This window comes from Ambystoma mexicanum, chromosome 11 (assembly GCF_040938575.1).
Source record: "Ambystoma mexicanum isolate Mex_15411 chromosome 11, UKY_AmexF1_1, whole genome shotgun sequence".
Classification (NCBI taxonomy): domain Eukaryota; kingdom Metazoa; phylum Chordata; class Amphibia; order Caudata; family Ambystomatidae; genus Ambystoma; species Ambystoma mexicanum.
This window is the reverse complement of record NC_090934.1, coordinates 1086186459-1086201975: the sequence shown is the minus strand read 5'-3', so window position 1 is coordinate 1086201975 and position 15517 is coordinate 1086186459. Positions and strand designations below refer to the sequence as shown.

The 15517-nt window shown below is 41.7% G+C and overlaps 1 protein-coding gene across 2 annotated transcripts in view; it reads right to left on the bottom strand.

Annotated features, from left to right (window-relative positions):
* OTUD7A (OTU deubiquitinase 7A) overlaps nucleotides 1-15517 on the bottom strand; it is a 1296873-nt gene that overhangs the window by 283409 nt on the left and 997947 nt on the right. For both annotated transcript variants that reach the window (XM_069624347.1, XM_069624348.1), the window contains one exon: nucleotides 6436-6537. In XM_069624347.1, coding sequence (XP_069480448.1) covers nucleotides 6436-6537 — 102 coding nt within the window. The remainder of the gene's footprint in view (nucleotides 1-6435; nucleotides 6538-15517) is intronic.

The following is a 15517-nucleotide window of genomic DNA, read 5'->3' as shown; positions in this document are numbered from 1 at the left end:
CTTGCCCTAACCCTAACCCTTGCCTAAAATCCATCGAAATCCATTGAAATTCATTCAATGAATATGCTTTTTGATGGAAAAGCATTTCAATGAATATATTTCGATGGATATAAATTAATTGGACATTAATTTGATGGAAAGACCAGATACTGTATTACGGTTCTGCCACCACTGAAATTACGCTCTTTTCGATATGCAGATGTGGTGGAACAGTGCATTGGAGCAAAATGGAGCAAATTTTTACAGATTTAGATTTCCCGGGTGGCGGAACAGAATTTCACAATTTCACCCAGCCCTGGTATCCAGGTGCTCTAGCGAATTTAAAAAGAAAAAGAGGCTGGGGTTTTGTTAGTGGGAGCAGAGGGAGACCACAAGAGTGCTTTTGTGGTTCTATTTCTAGTTCTAGTTTGGAAAAGCCAGTCACTGTGTTGAGTTTGCTTCTAGGTGGTATGGGTGAGTGGATGTTCTGGTGTGTGAGTCTGTATAGGTTGTTTTGTGTACATATGGTTTAGTGTTGGAATTTGAGCCTGTTGTCATCGAGTGAGGTCTTGGAGGAGGGGAGCATTTTGCTGTAAGAGTTTACAGTTGGTGTTGTGGTAGTCATGGGTGGGTGTTGTATTTGGTAATTGTGTGATGTGTTTGCAGGAACATGGAGAGTTTTGGTGGAGATCCATAAATGGAGGTAGCATAGATTGTTTTCTCTTGACTGGAGTTACATATAGAATGGCTACCAATCTTTTGCTATCTTTTGATGGTCCTGCCCAGTTTGGTTGAGTTGATCCGAGAGGCCAAAGTTGACCCCATCATTCATGGCGTATCCCTTTGAATTGAGCGTGGGTGTTTTTCTTAGACTGTGTCATGCTTTGTTTTTGTTTTTTTAGGTTGGCAAATTAAAGTCAAGTTTTTAATGATTTCCTGACAGTCATATGTTATTCTGTTGTGTGGATTTCCTTAGGAGTGAGTTCGAGAGTTTTGTTGAGAGATAAGAGAAGACTAATTCACAATATTTCATTTTTAAATATAGTTTGGGTACTTGGCATATGTCATTGCTGGATCTCAAGGCTCATTTTGTTCTTGTACATGGAGATTGTTTTCTTGCAGAAATTCTGCCATTTGGCCATGGATTGCTGTATGCGTTATGCAGAGAGTGTTGAAGTGAATCCTTTTCTTGACTGGTGGCCAGTGTAGGGATCTTAGTGCTGGTGTGATGTGCCCTCTCTTAGTGAGCCCGAGGAGTAGTCTTGCTGCTGAATTTTGTATCCGTTGCATTTTATGAGTAAGGTATTTTGGCATGCCATGGCAGATGCTATTGGCATAGTCTCTTCTTGACATGACGAGGGAGATAATGGCAAGTGTTATATGTGGGAAGGAGAAAAAGGGTAGTAGCTGTCTGGTTATTCATAGATGGAAGAAGCTTCTCTTCACTACGGCACTGACTTGCGGCTCAAGTTTTAGGTCTTTGTCCATTAAGATTATGAGATTTTTCACTACTTTGGAATTTTGAATTATAATTATAATTATCTTCTGATCTGTTTCCCATTTGGGTAGGGCTTGGTATGAGTTGTTGGGGCGAGGAGTTGTTGGGTGTGATCATGATTTATGTTGTGTCTGGGCTGAGTTTGAGGCTGCAGCTGCTCATCCCTCTGTTTATTTTTGTGATGCAGTTGGTAAGGGTTTGGTCTATCTCTCTGACGGTGTTGATTTTGCAGATGATTTACATGTCATCTGCACAGTTGTAACAAGTGAGTCCATGTCTTTTGATGTGTAGTAGCGAGAGGGATGCTTCATGTTGAACCCCACATGTGTGTGGTGCTGAGATGAAGGGGGTAACTAGGTGGTCTACGTTCTTTCTGTCAGGAAGGACTTTATCCATAGTAGTGCAGTGTTGCTAATCCCTATTTCTTGGATTCTTTTGATGAACATTATGTGGTCGACTGTGTCGAATTCTGCTGAATTGTCTAGTAGTATTAGTCTGAAGTGATGTTGGAGTCAGAGCTAGTTTGTAGGTCATCCCAAATAGAGGGCAGTGCTGATTCTGTTACTTTCATGGGTATAAAGCCGACTTGGGCCTGGTCCAGTAGATGGTTGGTTTCTACATGTGCCAGGATTTGCCCATATACGTAGGTTTCTAGGAGTTTCACCAGCTAAGAAGTTTGAAATTGGGTGATAGTTTGCGTTGCCTGTGCCTCTCTAGGGATCTTTGAGAAGTGGTTTACTGTGTGCCACTTTGAAACTCCTTGGTACAGCTCCTGTTGCTAGCGAGTGGTTCATGAGGTTGCAGACATTTTCTGCAGGTATCTCTTTGCTCTTTGATAGGTATTTCTTCCATTAAGAGTTTTAATGCAACGTTTCTCTATGTTTTTTGGTGTCCTAGGATGGCAGGTTGTGATGTTTGATTTTTTTCACTGGGGCTCGTTCCTTTTAGAGAGGTTCTTGTATGGCGGTCTTTCCAAATTTGGGGCATTTCGTCGAGATTTGTGCTGCTGTATTGTGGGTTTCCCTGTTGGTTGTCTGTCATGTTTTGGTTTGTGGTATCCTTATTTAGTTTTCATTCTGAAAGTATTTTGCTAGTTGGTTTTATTCATGGGAAAGACGCTGTGGCATGTAATTTAGCCTGTGAGATTATGAGTGATAGCCTCTTCTTGGTCAGGTGTTCTGACCAGCAGGTGTCCCAGTAGCCAGCACTATTTCAGTGGTAGATTGTTGGCTGGTCTGATCTTGCTTTTCATATGTGTTGATGAGGGTATTGTATTAGTATCCAATAATCCCAGTGGCCTAGTAACCCAGTGGCTGGGTGGTGTTACTGTCAGTTTGTTTCTAAATCAGTTTCCATGAGTGTCCCAGTGGTGAGTTATTGAATGGCAGATTATCCTGGATAATATCAATATGGCAAGGTCCAAGGGCATACAATGAGGGGGGAGTAAATACGCTGGGGGTAAAATGTTGCACAGTCACATTATCACAGGTCACAATAGCACTGACACTCAGTATCAATGAAGCAGCGTGCGCAGTGTCGCAAAACTATCAGTGGCAAACTGTGTGGAATAACACATTAGCAAGATATTGCAGCAACATAATTTCCCAACAACAAAAACAAAAGACTGCTATGGATACGTTACAGCGTAAAACGTTTCAACAGTGGCAAAACGTCACAGCAGCCTTCACGTTCCAGCAGCAAAACATCACAGAGGCAAAGACATCAAAAGGGTAAAAACATAACAGCGACACACTATCTGTGGATTAAACTATTGCTGGAGCAATCTAGCACAGTTGCAAAGTGTAACATATATGCGGAATATCCCAGTGGCAGGGCCTCACCGAGTCGTCATTTCTTAGATGCAGACCATCAGAGTGGCAGGCCATCATGGTGGAGAAGTATCATAGAGGCCAGCTATCTTAGTGGCAAAATATCAGTGAGGCAGAGTCTCACCAAGGCGGACTATCAGTGTGGCAAAATAAAGTTAAGGCAGAAAATCACAGTGGCAAAGTCTCACTCAGTCAAAATATCCCAGAGGCAAACATTTTGACTTAGTGAGACTTTGTGACTACACTGTCTCAGAGGCAAATAGTGCAGTTACAAGCTATAGCGGTGGCAAAATATGTCAGAGACAGAATATGGTATAATCAACATATTGCAGAGGCAAAATATTGCAGTGACAAAATATGGTAGAGGCAAAATGTTAATGGGGGTCATTATGACCTGGGCTCAAAGGGATACCGGCACCGGTAATGGCACCGCTGCCGGTAATCCCTTTGTGCCCTATTCCGAGGTCCCTTTGCGGGTCCCTCCCTTAACGCCTGGTTTTACCAGGCGTTATGGACGGGACCCGCAAAGGGATACCTGGGTCAAGAACGGTACCGCAATTTGCGGTACCATTATTAATGCCTTCCGCCTTCCCATTGAGCCCTATGGGGGCTGAAACGGGAATGGGGAATGGCTTTTCAAAAATGGGGATTTACTGGTCCCACAATGGCTGGAATAGACCGGTAAGTCACCATACCACCAGGTCGGTGGCGGAACCGGTATTGGTGCTAGTCATGGCGCTAACAGCGCCATGACTAGCACCAACCTCGGAATGATGGCCAATGTATTTGTATTTTGTATTTATTTATTATTTATATAGCGTCTTACACAAAGGTGCTGTACATATGCCAATTTACAGTACAAAATGATGATGCATAATGATACAATAAATTAATAATAAAAGAATAAAGTGACAAAGTTGGTAGAATATCCAATTAGGCAATGTGGCAGACTATTAGTGTGGCAAAATATGGTAGAGACAAAATATTGCAGTGGAATAATATCAGTGTGGCAACATGTAGTAAAGGCAATAGAGTGGCAAAGTATATTAGAGCCAACAGTTTTGTGTGGCAAAATATAATTGTGGCAAACTGTCAGTGTAGCAGACTATTAGTGTGGCAAAATGCCCCATTGACAAAATAAAGGGGAGACGGATCAGTGTGGCAAACTATCAGTGTAGCAAACTAAAGTAGGATTAGGGTATCTGTGTGGAAAAATAATGTAGATGCAGAATATCACAGAGGCAAAGTCTCACTGAGTAAATATATAACAGAGCAAATAGTGTAGTGGAAAAGTCTCACTGAGTCAAAATACCACAGAGGCAAATAGTGTAGTGTCAAGTTATCAGTGTGGCAGGCTATTGCAGTGGCAAAATATGGGAGAGGCAAAATATTGCAGAGGGACACTATTGCAGTGGCAAAATATCAGTGTGGCAAAATATTCCAGTAGCAAAATATTGTGGCAAGATATGGTACAGGTAAAATATTGCAGTGGCACAATATGGTAGAGGTAAAACATTGCAGTGGAAAAATATCAGTGTGGGAAAGTAAAACAGAGGAAGAAAACTGCAGTGGCAAAATATAGTAGAGGGCAAATACTGCAGTGGAAACATATCAGTGAGGCAAAATATAGAGGCAAAATATTACAGTGGAAAAATACCAGTGTGGCAACATTTGGTATAAGCAAAATATTGCAGTGACAAAATGTGGTAGATGCAAAAATATCAGTGTGGCAAAATAAAGTAGAGGCAAAATATCACAGAGCCAAATTGCATAGTGGCAAATTATCAGTGTGGCAAGATATGGCAGGTGTAAAATGTGGTAGAGGCAAAATATGAGTGTGGCAGAGTGCTACAGTGGTAGGTTATTAAAGGTGGTGGGGTCCCTTGCGTATTGTATGTGATCCTATGGGTCCGGTTGGTGGTGTTGCAGAGCAGGGCTGGACACCAGGCAAATAGGCGATGGTCCTTAGCCTCTGCCCACCCAGATTTTACATCCGCTGTTCTGGGTCACCTAAATCCAAGCAGCACCAATCAGGACAAGGGTTGGGACAAGGATCGGGAGGTGATAGGTTCAGGAGTGGAACGGGGTGAGTCAAGGGATGCATTTGGCGCAGGTAGGGTGGGTTCTGCGAAGGCCACACAAAAAGGCCTTTGGGAGAAAGGCCTTGACTTACCCGCTGGTCCAGTTTGGGTTGCGCCAGTAGAAGCGAAGGGATGCATGTGTCACTTGTGCTGCCTTTGTAACTAATGTATCTCATTGTATGATTCTCTGTAACTAAGCTCCGCATATTCGCGTAACTGGTGCGCCCTGATACCCCGGGGTCTGGTGCGCATTACAAATAGTAAAACAAACAAACAAAGATGCAATAAAATCACACCCTTAACTGAATAGCTAGGTCCCTCCACTAGCGTCTTAACTGTAACCATCAAAATGAAAAGAAGAAGGTAGAAAAGTAAAGAAAGCAACTTAACTACTGAATTTTGTGTCTCTAATAACTTAATACATGTCTTATATGGAAATAGGGACTGCATTAGGATAATCCATGTATGTTTTTACAGTTTATAGTTAGTAGCAAATTCATTCTTATCACTGCTGCTTTGGAGTTTTTTTTAACCAAAAATGTATGTCTTTTTCAGTTAAGCAGCGCCCAGTTCAGGCCAAGGGCGAGGTATCTCGTCCTTGGGATTACCTCCCTCTTGCCAAGGACGAGATACCTCGTCCTTGGCACTTAAGGGGTTAATGAAACAGAAAAGGTTAGAAGGCATTGAATGGCGAAATACCAAAATCACCAAAAAAGGCCTTGGCACTGGGGGGGGGGGGGGGAACCCAGGGCAGTTAAAAGGTTAATACTACTGGCCTTCTGAGAAATGAGTGTGGTCATTTCTAGGGCTTTGAAGTACAATTTAAAGAGCAGAGTATGAACACTGTTTAAATAAGCCCTCGTGAGTGGTGTGCAGCGATCGCTGGAAAGCCAGGACATTCTTTTTAAATGGCCAGTCAGAAATTCCCTGACGTGGACTGGGTCACAGCTGGGTCTAGCAGCACTAATGTGTGTCGTGTCTAATCTCTTTTTCCACCCCAGCCTTTTTTCCTGTGCAGGAGCTGTTACTCGGCAGCCATTTTCCTTACCTAATGACGCAGCGTGCAACAGACAGTTCCCATCCCCCGTGGTGGCCAATGGAAGAAGGCGCTTGCAACTCGAACATGTTGTGGACCACCAGTTCAGACGTCCTGTAAAACATAATAAAAATAGCCCCTCTCAGTCCCTTGACTTTTGCAACCTGTAATACTATATAACGTCGCAAATTTAATGCATTCATAGATAATGTTATAGCATTAAAATAAAGGGCATTATAACAAAAACATGCTTTTAAAGCTTTAGCGTTTTTGGGATGAATACTGGAGCAGGATTTGGGGATTCCAGGGGATGGGATTTAAGCTTGGGGAAACGTGCAATGTTGGAGAAGCAAGGAAGATAGCCTATTAAGTAAAGGTTAAGTACAGAAATGTTACCATTATTTATTCAATGTTTGTTATAGGATTAACTAGTTCCACAAAATACTGCCTTATATAATTAGTCATGCTTGAACCAGTTCCACTGGAAACACCACAATATTGGGCGGGGCCGGCCTCCGGTCCTGCAGGGCCCGGGACGAGCAAAAGAAATGTGCTCCCCCTTGCGGTCAAGCAGCAGCGCTCTTTTTAAATGTTTAACTCCCCGCTCCCGTGCTGGGGCGCAGTTATTCACTTCAATAGGGCATCGATGCTAAAGCCTCATGAGGCAGTAAAGGCTGCCACATCCTGGTTTAGCATTGGTGCCCTATTGAAGTGATTAACTCCCCGCTTCCGTGCTGGAGCTGGGAGTCAATCACTTTTATAGGGCGCTGATGTTGGTTTAGCATCAGTACCCTATTGAAAGGAAATGCACCCTGCTCTTGTGCTGGCGATGGCGAGAGTGGACACATTTCCTTTCAATAAGGTGTTTTTACCCATCACGCCAGTTTAGGGGAGCCCTTGAAACACTCCCCTAAGCTGGCGTGGCAGGGGGGCTAATGTGGCGCCCAGGCCAAAAGTCGGCCCTGACTTTGGGCGGTTTGGGGTCCTTCAAACGTATGAATTGTTTGGTGATTTGGCAAAAAATGTTAGAGGATTCAATAAGACAATAGCCACGCAGCGGAAAGGCAGGATGCCATCCCCTGCACAGTCTTGTGTTTTTCTATTTCCTGTGCAAACATTTGTTTGTGATATAAAAAAAGTACTTTTTTTCAATTTCTCATAAAATGAGAAAAATGTTTTTTTCATTTTGTTGCACAAGTGGACCCGCTTACAACTGAAACATAGAAAATATTTATATTTATTTATTCGTTTTATTTATATACAGGAGGAACAATTCTCTTTTTATCACAAAAGAACGTACAATAGATAAGAAATCAGAATTGACAGGAAGCACTGAGCTTCTTGCAATGGGGTGAGTTTGAGGTACAGTCTGTCCAGGTTGTGGAGCGGAGTAAATGGAACAGTCACCGGGGACAATACATAAGTGGACATACATAGGATAAGGACATCCAGCATTAGACATGTTTAGGTGCAGGTAGGTGGTATGGCCAGCTGTGCTCAGGATATGTCCATGATGGCTGAAGTGAGAGAGTGGAGGCAGGGAAAGTGAGGGCCAGAGGCAAGTTAGAGGCATGGAAACATGTTAACTAGCAGGCAGATGAGAGGTAGGTTAAGAGGATAACCCACAAGCGAGAAGGTAGGCTTTTAGTTTGGTTTTGAACAAATGCATGTGGACTGTTTCTCGGATATCCGGGGGAAGAAAACTCCATGCAAGTGGAGCAAGAAGAGAGAAAGAGCAGATGCGAGATGAAGCACAGCGAGGCTGAAGTGCCACAAGGGTAGTCGAAGAGGCAGAGCAGAGATTACGAGAAGGCTTGTAGATTCGGATAGAGGAGGATAGGTGCAGTGGTGCCTTACTGTCCATAGATTTGTGAACCAGGAGAAGAAACTTAAATCTGGCCCTGTTTTGCATCGTCAGCCATCAGGGGTCAAGTCGTAAAAATTAATGTGGGGGGACTCATCAACAAATGCAATGGGATGTGATGTCGCCAGAAATGTGCATATCAAGGCGAAATATGCACATTTCATTAAATTGGCTTTGCATAACCACCCAAATTGAACAGGACGAATGGCGTTTGCCTTCCATAAAATCAACACAAACACAAAACCAAGACAGGATATTTTCGTCTAATAGTGTTCTTGAAAACGTTAAAAGGTGTGCATGTTTTAAACTTCAAGAACCAATGCAAATGTTTTCCCTGGGACTTGCAGTACCGAAATGGGATATTTCACCTTTAGTTGTTAGTTATTTTTATCAGGTTATATAGTACAGTGGTGAAGTGTCCAGCCTACAAGCCTGATGGCTGCATTTTCATTCCTGAGGGCGGCTTGAATTCATAAATTCAAAGAGGACGTCCAATGTTTCTCTTTTAGTTAGAGGGGACTGAGTCCCCCCTCTGAATAAGGTGGGTGGACTAAGTCCCCCCGCGTGTACTAACGACTTGAGCCCTGAGCTTGAGAGGGGCTGAAAAGGCTCCTATGAGTACGATTAATCCCAAATAACCTCAAATATTCACTGAAAATCAATGACAGTCTCACGGGCCATTTTGATTGTCCACACATGGAGCACTTTACACATAATTGTGTTTTCAGTGAGAATGGTTGGTTCAAATAAATAATATTTATTTATTTGATGGTGTTTTTTGCAAAGCGCCATCTGTTAACCGGTTGTCTTTCTTCAACCAGAACTGTTTTTGCTGAAACCGGGTTTAATTTCCTTACATAAAATGTGGCCAAACAGTTTTCACCTGACAATACACAGAGTACAATAGAAGTGTTGGATTTGCTGAATGGTCACACTGGGTTTCCTGGGAATCCAGTTGCTAAATCTGGAACAGGGGTAGGTCCTCATCATAGTAGAGCAATGTTTATTTTTTCCTAATATAAAAAGAGTTTAAAATAATGGCCACAGTCTCCAAATCAGGTTCTCTTGTGAGCATTGTAATCCCCATTTCAATGCTCGAACTCTCATGCTGCAATCGTTTTTAGTTAATTTACTTGAGTAATATGCTAGTTGCTACCCTGTATTTTTATATATATATATATATATAACAGGGCCTGCAGTAGTGGTCCTGTAGTTATGGTTAAGTTGCTCAACCCATAGGAAGAGCACTTTTTGGACGGCTTATAACTTCACCCCCCCCCCCCCCGGACCAATCCTAACAAAACTTTGCAAAACAAGTATATGGCCCGCCACATCGAGATTTTGACAAGGGTGGACAAATTTTTACTGGGGTGCCAAAATGTGTGGTTTTTCCTATAGACGCAATGGCATTTTTTCTTTTTTTTGCTCAAGCCTACAGCCCAACCTGCTGGACAGATTTTCAGCAAATTTGCTGCAGGAGCGGCGGTTTGGTCCCAAAAGCGTGCTTTTGTAAATTTGTTGTAAATCAGTCAAGTATTATTTTTCAAAAAAGACCAAAAAGTAGGTAAAAAAATGTTTGTGATATCTGGGTTCAGTCTGCGGACTCACTTCCCTGGTCAGTCCGCAGACGGGCCTTGAATTGGTCCACGCGGGCAGCATGAAGACCGCAGACATCGCCGGTGCCCGCTGATTGGATGGTGAAAAGCGTGTAGTGGGTCAGATTTTTGGAAACCGGCTGCCATGTTGATTTCGCTGACATCGCAGGAGTCTGCGAACATTGCGGAAAAACATATTTAAAAACACAACATTGAACTTGGCAAACTAATCAAGCAATCTATGGTAAGGGGAGGGTTGATGAGGATAGAGTGGGATATGGCCTTAAAAGCCAAGAAACAGGCATGTTTCTTCTCCGAAGTCTGTAAACAGTCCGAGGCAGTCCTGAGATCTATGCTTATTTGTGCATTACAGGGTTGGTGAAAAGCAGTTTTTAGATGGCTTATAACTTTAGCGTCACTGATCGAAACTGCATGAAATTACGGAATTTCATTCTAGACCTGATTCTGAATGTTTTGGAAAGTGTGGTGCTGTTTTGTCAAGAGGGAACAAAATTAGAGGGGGGGCAAAATATTGTAAAGGCTTAGAAATGTAGTACCATTTTTGACGAATGTGCATAAAAGTTAGCAAAAAGATTTTAGATCTAGATATAAATGTTTTTGCAAAGTTTTCTGGGATTTTGTCACGTGGGGACAAAATTAGAGGAAGGGGTCTCAAAATATTGTAAAGGCTTATAAATGTGGTGCCATTTGACGAATCTGCACAAAAGTTTCCAAAAAGATTTTAGATCTAGATATACATGTTTTTGCAAAGTTTTGTCAAGATGGGGCTAAATTAGAGAGGGTGTCTCAACGTTTTGAGATGGCTTATAATTTTGTTACTGTTTGACGAATGTAGACACATTTTTTCAGAAAGATTAGAGACCCAACCTTGAATGTTTGTGTAAAGTCTAAATGGATTTTATCGAGTGGGGGCTAAGTTATGTGACTATTGAATGTATGCACATTTTGACATTTTTGAAAAAATAAAACATGGGCAGATTTCCAGCAAACTCGTGTAAGGAGCATTGGCAAGGACGTGAAAGCACGGTTTTGCAAATGTGTCAGTGTTACATTTTTTTACAAGTGTTATAATGTAGGTACAAAAAATAGTGATATACCTTTGGTGACTGATATATAGCCTGTGGCCATGGGCAGTGGCTTGATTGTCCGGGTCATGGCATAAGGTCATGACCCGGACAATCTGGCTACTAGCCATGACCACGAGGGACGACCAATATGAATAAAGTGGCCATGTCCACTAGGGACCTGCTAAGTGGTTTATTTTTTTTTCTAAATTGGGATAGGTTTGAAAGGGAACACAAATGTCCTTGTGGTAATATGGTCATAGGGTCCTATCTTCACCTTCTGCAGGCCGCCATGGAAAGGGAAGAGGGGCTCTGTTCGGAGCCCCACCTTCCCTTTCCATGGTGGCCATCTTGGAAAATTATTTTCCGCCCAACAGCGGGACGATGCGCGCGTCCCGGTGTATGAAGAAAAATCTTTTTTTTTTATCACCCTGGGTTACTGCTTTGGCAACCCAGGGTGTTAATGGCCTCTTCATCCCCCATTGCAGGGTGTGGAACAGGGGATCACGGTCGTGAGCCCTTGTTATCTGCCCTCATTTTGCTTGGGTAGATAACTTGGGCTGGCGGGCCGTTATCCCCTCTTCCAGTGCCTGGAACGGGGGATGAATGCCACATTATTCCCATCAGCATAACACAAAATGCTAATGGAAATGTTGAAAAATATTATTGACTCTATGAACTTTACTGAGAAGTACTGAGAAATGTAAAGTAGATGGAGTCTACAAGATTTTTTTAGTTCTATTTTTTAACTCTGAAAGGTGGCTCCTAACCTTTTTTGTTGTTTTTGATTTTTTTTTTTTTGCAGGAGAAGTTAGAACGTAAAGTGGGGAGGGAAATGAGGGAAGAGGCACCAAGCACTAATATGGACGGGCAGGTGGACAGGGAACAATGTTGCACATGTGCTAAATCTAAGGTAGGGGGAAGTGTTTCTCATTCTCCTTCATTACAGCTTCAAAAGCACTTTGAAATTGTTTCCCCCTGTAGAGTGGCGTGTTGCAGTATATACAGAGGACTATTGTCTTCGAAAGATACGGATCTTTTATTGCTTGCAAGGTAGCTGGTGGGATTTTGCATCCCACATAAGTAGGCTGTGTGGTTACAGTATTGGTTGAGGAAGATGAGGTGGAGGAAGACAGCCTACAACTTGATAAAAAAAAAGGAATAGCCTTTCTGAGAGCATTGCGATGGTTGGATTGGGTTTGGCTGTGCATTGAGGTGGTCCCGTAGGAGTACTGTCCAGGTAGTCCGCGACTGAGTAGGACATTTCACTTTGGTAGTTTAAGCCTTTGGTACACACCCAACAGTGGTAAAGAACTGCCACAACCATGATTCGCATTTGGTGCTAGAGGTAGGCACTTCCTCTACCTCATCTTCTTGGTCCTCTTCATTGTCTTTGGAAGTACTGCACATTTTTGTTGCGTAGGTCCTCAAGCTGGTGGGGGTGGTGGCTCTTGGGGTGGGGGGATGGCAATAGCTGATGCAATTTTTAAGATAAATAGTAGTTTTGCTAATATTATTCCAAATATGTGCTCTGTACTAGATTGTTAATGGATAATGAGTAAGAACAGGTGTAGGAGCTGTGCAAGGGGTACATTTTTAGCTTGAAAGTTCCTAGATAAGTAGAAAATGAATTTCTGAACTGTCTGCAAAGCACAGACCCGATCGCAAAGTACGGACGCATTCACGAACACGTCATCATGCCACGCGCGAGCGCTTGATCACGTGACACTGTTTGGATGGGCCGCAATGACATCAGATGTTTGCGAACATCGACGGACACAAAAACTGTGGGAAAAAGTTGCAAAAAGTGTATAGAAGTGTTAAAAATGATATTAGATATTTGAAGGTGGAAAATGGAGTTTTAAGGTGAAACTTTTTTAAATTGGACAGAAATGTTGCTATATTGGAGTAAGTATCGTATTAGTACGTTGTAGGAAATTAGCATGCACTGGTAAAAACCCAGGAAATTCACAGAAAAACTTTGTTAAAGGGTCGTTATGTTTAAGTTGCACTAATAAAAACCTATACAATTCAATGAGAAAACGTTGTTAAACAGACTTTATGGTTACAAGTGAAACCGACAATCCCCAGAAATTCTCCGGTTATGCTAAGCCAAGCAACCATAACTCGCACCACTACCATGCACTGCTAAGCTAACACCCAGGAGAATGATGACATCACAAATGCCATTGATGGCATCACTGATTACATCACATATGAAATTCATTTTGGTAAAAAGTCCCTACAATGGGTTGTGTTGATAATGTTGGTAACAAGATGTCAGGGGTGACCAGGAGACTTCCCATTAACTACTTAATGTATTAAACAATGTACTCCTTTAAACAAAACATTATATTGGAGTGTTGTTGTAAAAACAGGAACCTAATCATACACGCAAATAGTCAATGGCTGCAGCATGCACCATAGAAGTAACATATTTTTTATCTGGGTATTTTGGATAGTAAAATAATCAATGCTACCTTATCAAAGTTTTAAGAAATGTTAAACATGGAATAAATAGCTAATAATTCAAGACTTTCTACATGCTTGTGTTAGTACAAACAATACATATGAAGATCCACAATGCATACAAATCACATACATCGAAACTAAAGTAAGGAAGAAAGAGACAACATCACCAGAAAATGTCAATTACATTACATTTTATCATCGTGTATACAAATGAATTGTGTGTTTTAGTGCTGCTTATTGCCACATGAGTGGGAGAGGTGAGGTCCATCCACAGCTAAACATATTCACATCTCAGCAAAAATATAGCAGTGTACGTGAAATAAATTGCGTGAGCGAACATTTGCAGGTTGTGCTGAATCCATGAAAATGTGCATTAAAAAAACACGCTGCTTTTTCGCATGCAATATGCAACATGGATACTTCTCAAACTTTCCCATTTACCATCTATTTTCTGCTCAGTGATGCTAACGTGTAATTGCAGTATAGGTTGTGGCCTGTTTTCTGTTTAGGTGCACATTATATGAAAGTTTTTTTTTTAAAGGTAAAAAGTGCATTTTTAACATTATAGGGCATGCACACAGATTGTCAAGATCCGATTTATGTAAGGGATCAATTCACTTTTAATTTGTCTATTTACATAATTTGCATGTGTTGATGCAAGTTGTTCTATTAAGTCTTTCAGACAAAACAAATAATCCTGTACAATGCACTTAATTAAAAAGCCTAGGAAGAATAATTGTATCTCTGATTATTATTATTATTGTATTTATTGAGCATGGACCTAGCTTCAAAAAGCAATGGAGAGCTTTTCAGAGGTCTACAACAATACAAATGCATAAAGGAGCACTTTACAGAGGTATACAACAATACAGATGCATAACAGAGCGCTCTACAGAGGTATACAGCAATACAGATGCATAAAGGAGTGCTTTTCGGAGGTCTACAACAAATACAGATGCAAACAGTGTGGTCTATAGAGGTATACATGAAAACAGATGCATAACGGAGTGCTCTACAGAGGTATACAGCAATACAGATGCATAAAGGAGCGATTTCCGGAGGTATACAACAGTACAGATGCATAACAGAGCACTTTACAAAGGTATACAGCAATACAGATGCATAACGGAGCGCTTTATCGATGTATACAACAATACAGATGCATAACGGAGCACTTTACAGAGGTATACAACAATACAAATGCATAACCGAGTGCTTTACAGAGGTATACAACAATACAGATGCATAACGGACCGCTTTACAGAGGTATACAACAATACAGATGCATAACGGACCGCTTTACAGAGGTATACAACAGTACAGATGCATAATGGAGCGCTTTAAAGAGGTATACAGCAATACAGATGCATAAAGGAGTGCTTTTCGGAGATCTACAACAAATACAGTTCTATAATGGAGCACTTTACAGAGGTATACAACAATACAGATGCATAATGGAGTGCTTTACAGAGGCATACAACAATTCAGCTGCATAATGTAGCGCTCTACAGAGGTATACAACAATGCATATGCATTACGAAGCGCTCTACAGAGGTATACAGCAATACAGATGCATAAAGGAGCGCTTTTCGGAGGTCTATAACAAATCAGATGCATAACAGAGTGGTCTACAGAGGTATGCATGAAAGCAGATGCATAACGGAGTGCTCTACAGAGGTATACAACAGTACAGATGCATAACAGAGCACTTTACAGAGGTATACAGCAATACAGATGCATAAAGGAGTGCTTTACAGAGGCACGCAACAATACAGATGCATAACGGAGCGCTTTACAGAGGTATACAACAATACAGATGCATAACGGAGCGCTCTACAGAGGTATGCAGCAATACAGATGCATAAAGCAGCGCTTTTCAGAAGTTTACAAGAAATACAGATGCATAACAGAGTGGTCTACAGAGGTGTACATGAAAACAGATGCATAACGGAGTGCTCACAGAGGTATACAGCAATACAGATGCATAAAGGAGTGCTTTTCGGAGGTATACAACAGTACAGATGCATAACAGAGCACTTTACAGAGGTATACAGCAATACAGATGCATAAAGGAGTGC